This window comes from Bison bison, unplaced genomic scaffold (assembly GCF_000754665.1).
Source record: "Bison bison bison isolate TAMUID 2011002044 unplaced genomic scaffold, Bison_UMD1.0 scf7180017864032, whole genome shotgun sequence".
Taxonomy (NCBI): Eukaryota; Metazoa; Chordata; class Mammalia; order Artiodactyla; family Bovidae; genus Bison; species Bison bison.
The window spans coordinates 4,266,028-4,266,867 of record NW_011494604.1 but is presented as its reverse complement, the minus strand read 5'-3'; the positions used below and the strand labels follow the sequence as shown (position 1 = coordinate 4,266,867).

Sequence of the window (840 nt, the reverse complement as noted above, 5' to 3'; positions counted from 1 at the left end):
AGCCTGCCCTTCACCCCCTGCTCTGCACACCAGGACACTGAGCCCAGGGAGGGTGCCAGGGCTCTCGCCTCACCAGAGCCGGGGAGGGCCTGAGAGAGCTGGGGTTGCAGACCCCCTGCAGGAGGCGGCCGTGGCAGTGTGGCCTGGCAGCAGAGAAGAGAGTGGCAGCAGGTGGCTGCTGAGTGGGGGTGGGGGTGCCGCGGGGGTTGCAGAGGGCCAGCTCTACCCTTTCAGGGAGTACTTGGAGCCCATACAATCCTAGGCTTTTCAGCCTACACTCAGGAGTTCTTCCTCTGCCCCCTCTCCGTGGCACCCTCCCCTGGTCACTGCTGGATCTTTGGAAGGGAGCGCCTGGGAGCCAGAAGTCCTGTGCTCCAGACCCACGTCCGTCAGGGGCTTGGACAGGACTCTTCTGTCCTCTGCCTGAGGCCTGGGCACAGGCCCAGCAACTCCCCCAGGGTGCCCTCTCTGCCACCACCCTACCTGCACCCATCTCTGACCCGCTTTTCTCCCCACAGACTGTATCTGGGAAACCCCATGGACCCTCCTGACCTGCTGAGCGTGGAACTGAGCACATCCAGGCCCACCCAGCATCTGGGCAGGGTGAAAAGTAAGGGTCCCCAAACCCTCAGTCCCCTAGCTCATCAGCTACCGAGCAAGAGGTGCTGCCTCCTCGGGCTACCCTGAGCCGGTTGGGTCAGGGCCACAGGGGACAGCTGTGTCCCTGGCTCCGGCGGGGAGTGGGGCGGGCGGTGAGAGGCAGTGGTATCCGCCGAGGTGGGCATCGTCAGTCTGGCCAGCGCTGGCCTGCCCTCTCTGCTTTCCTCCTCCCCCTCCTCC

At 65.2% G+C, this 840-nt stretch overlaps 1 protein-coding gene across 1 annotated transcript in view; it reads left to right on the top strand.

Moving 5' to 3' along the window:
• TNK2 (tyrosine kinase, non-receptor, 2) overlaps positions 1–840 on the top strand; it is a 21,177-nt gene that overhangs the window by 17,204 nt on the left and 3,133 nt on the right. Inside the window, 1 exon segment of the mRNA XM_010834321.1 lies at positions 519–610. Coding sequence (XP_010832623.1) covers positions 519–610 — 92 coding nt within the window.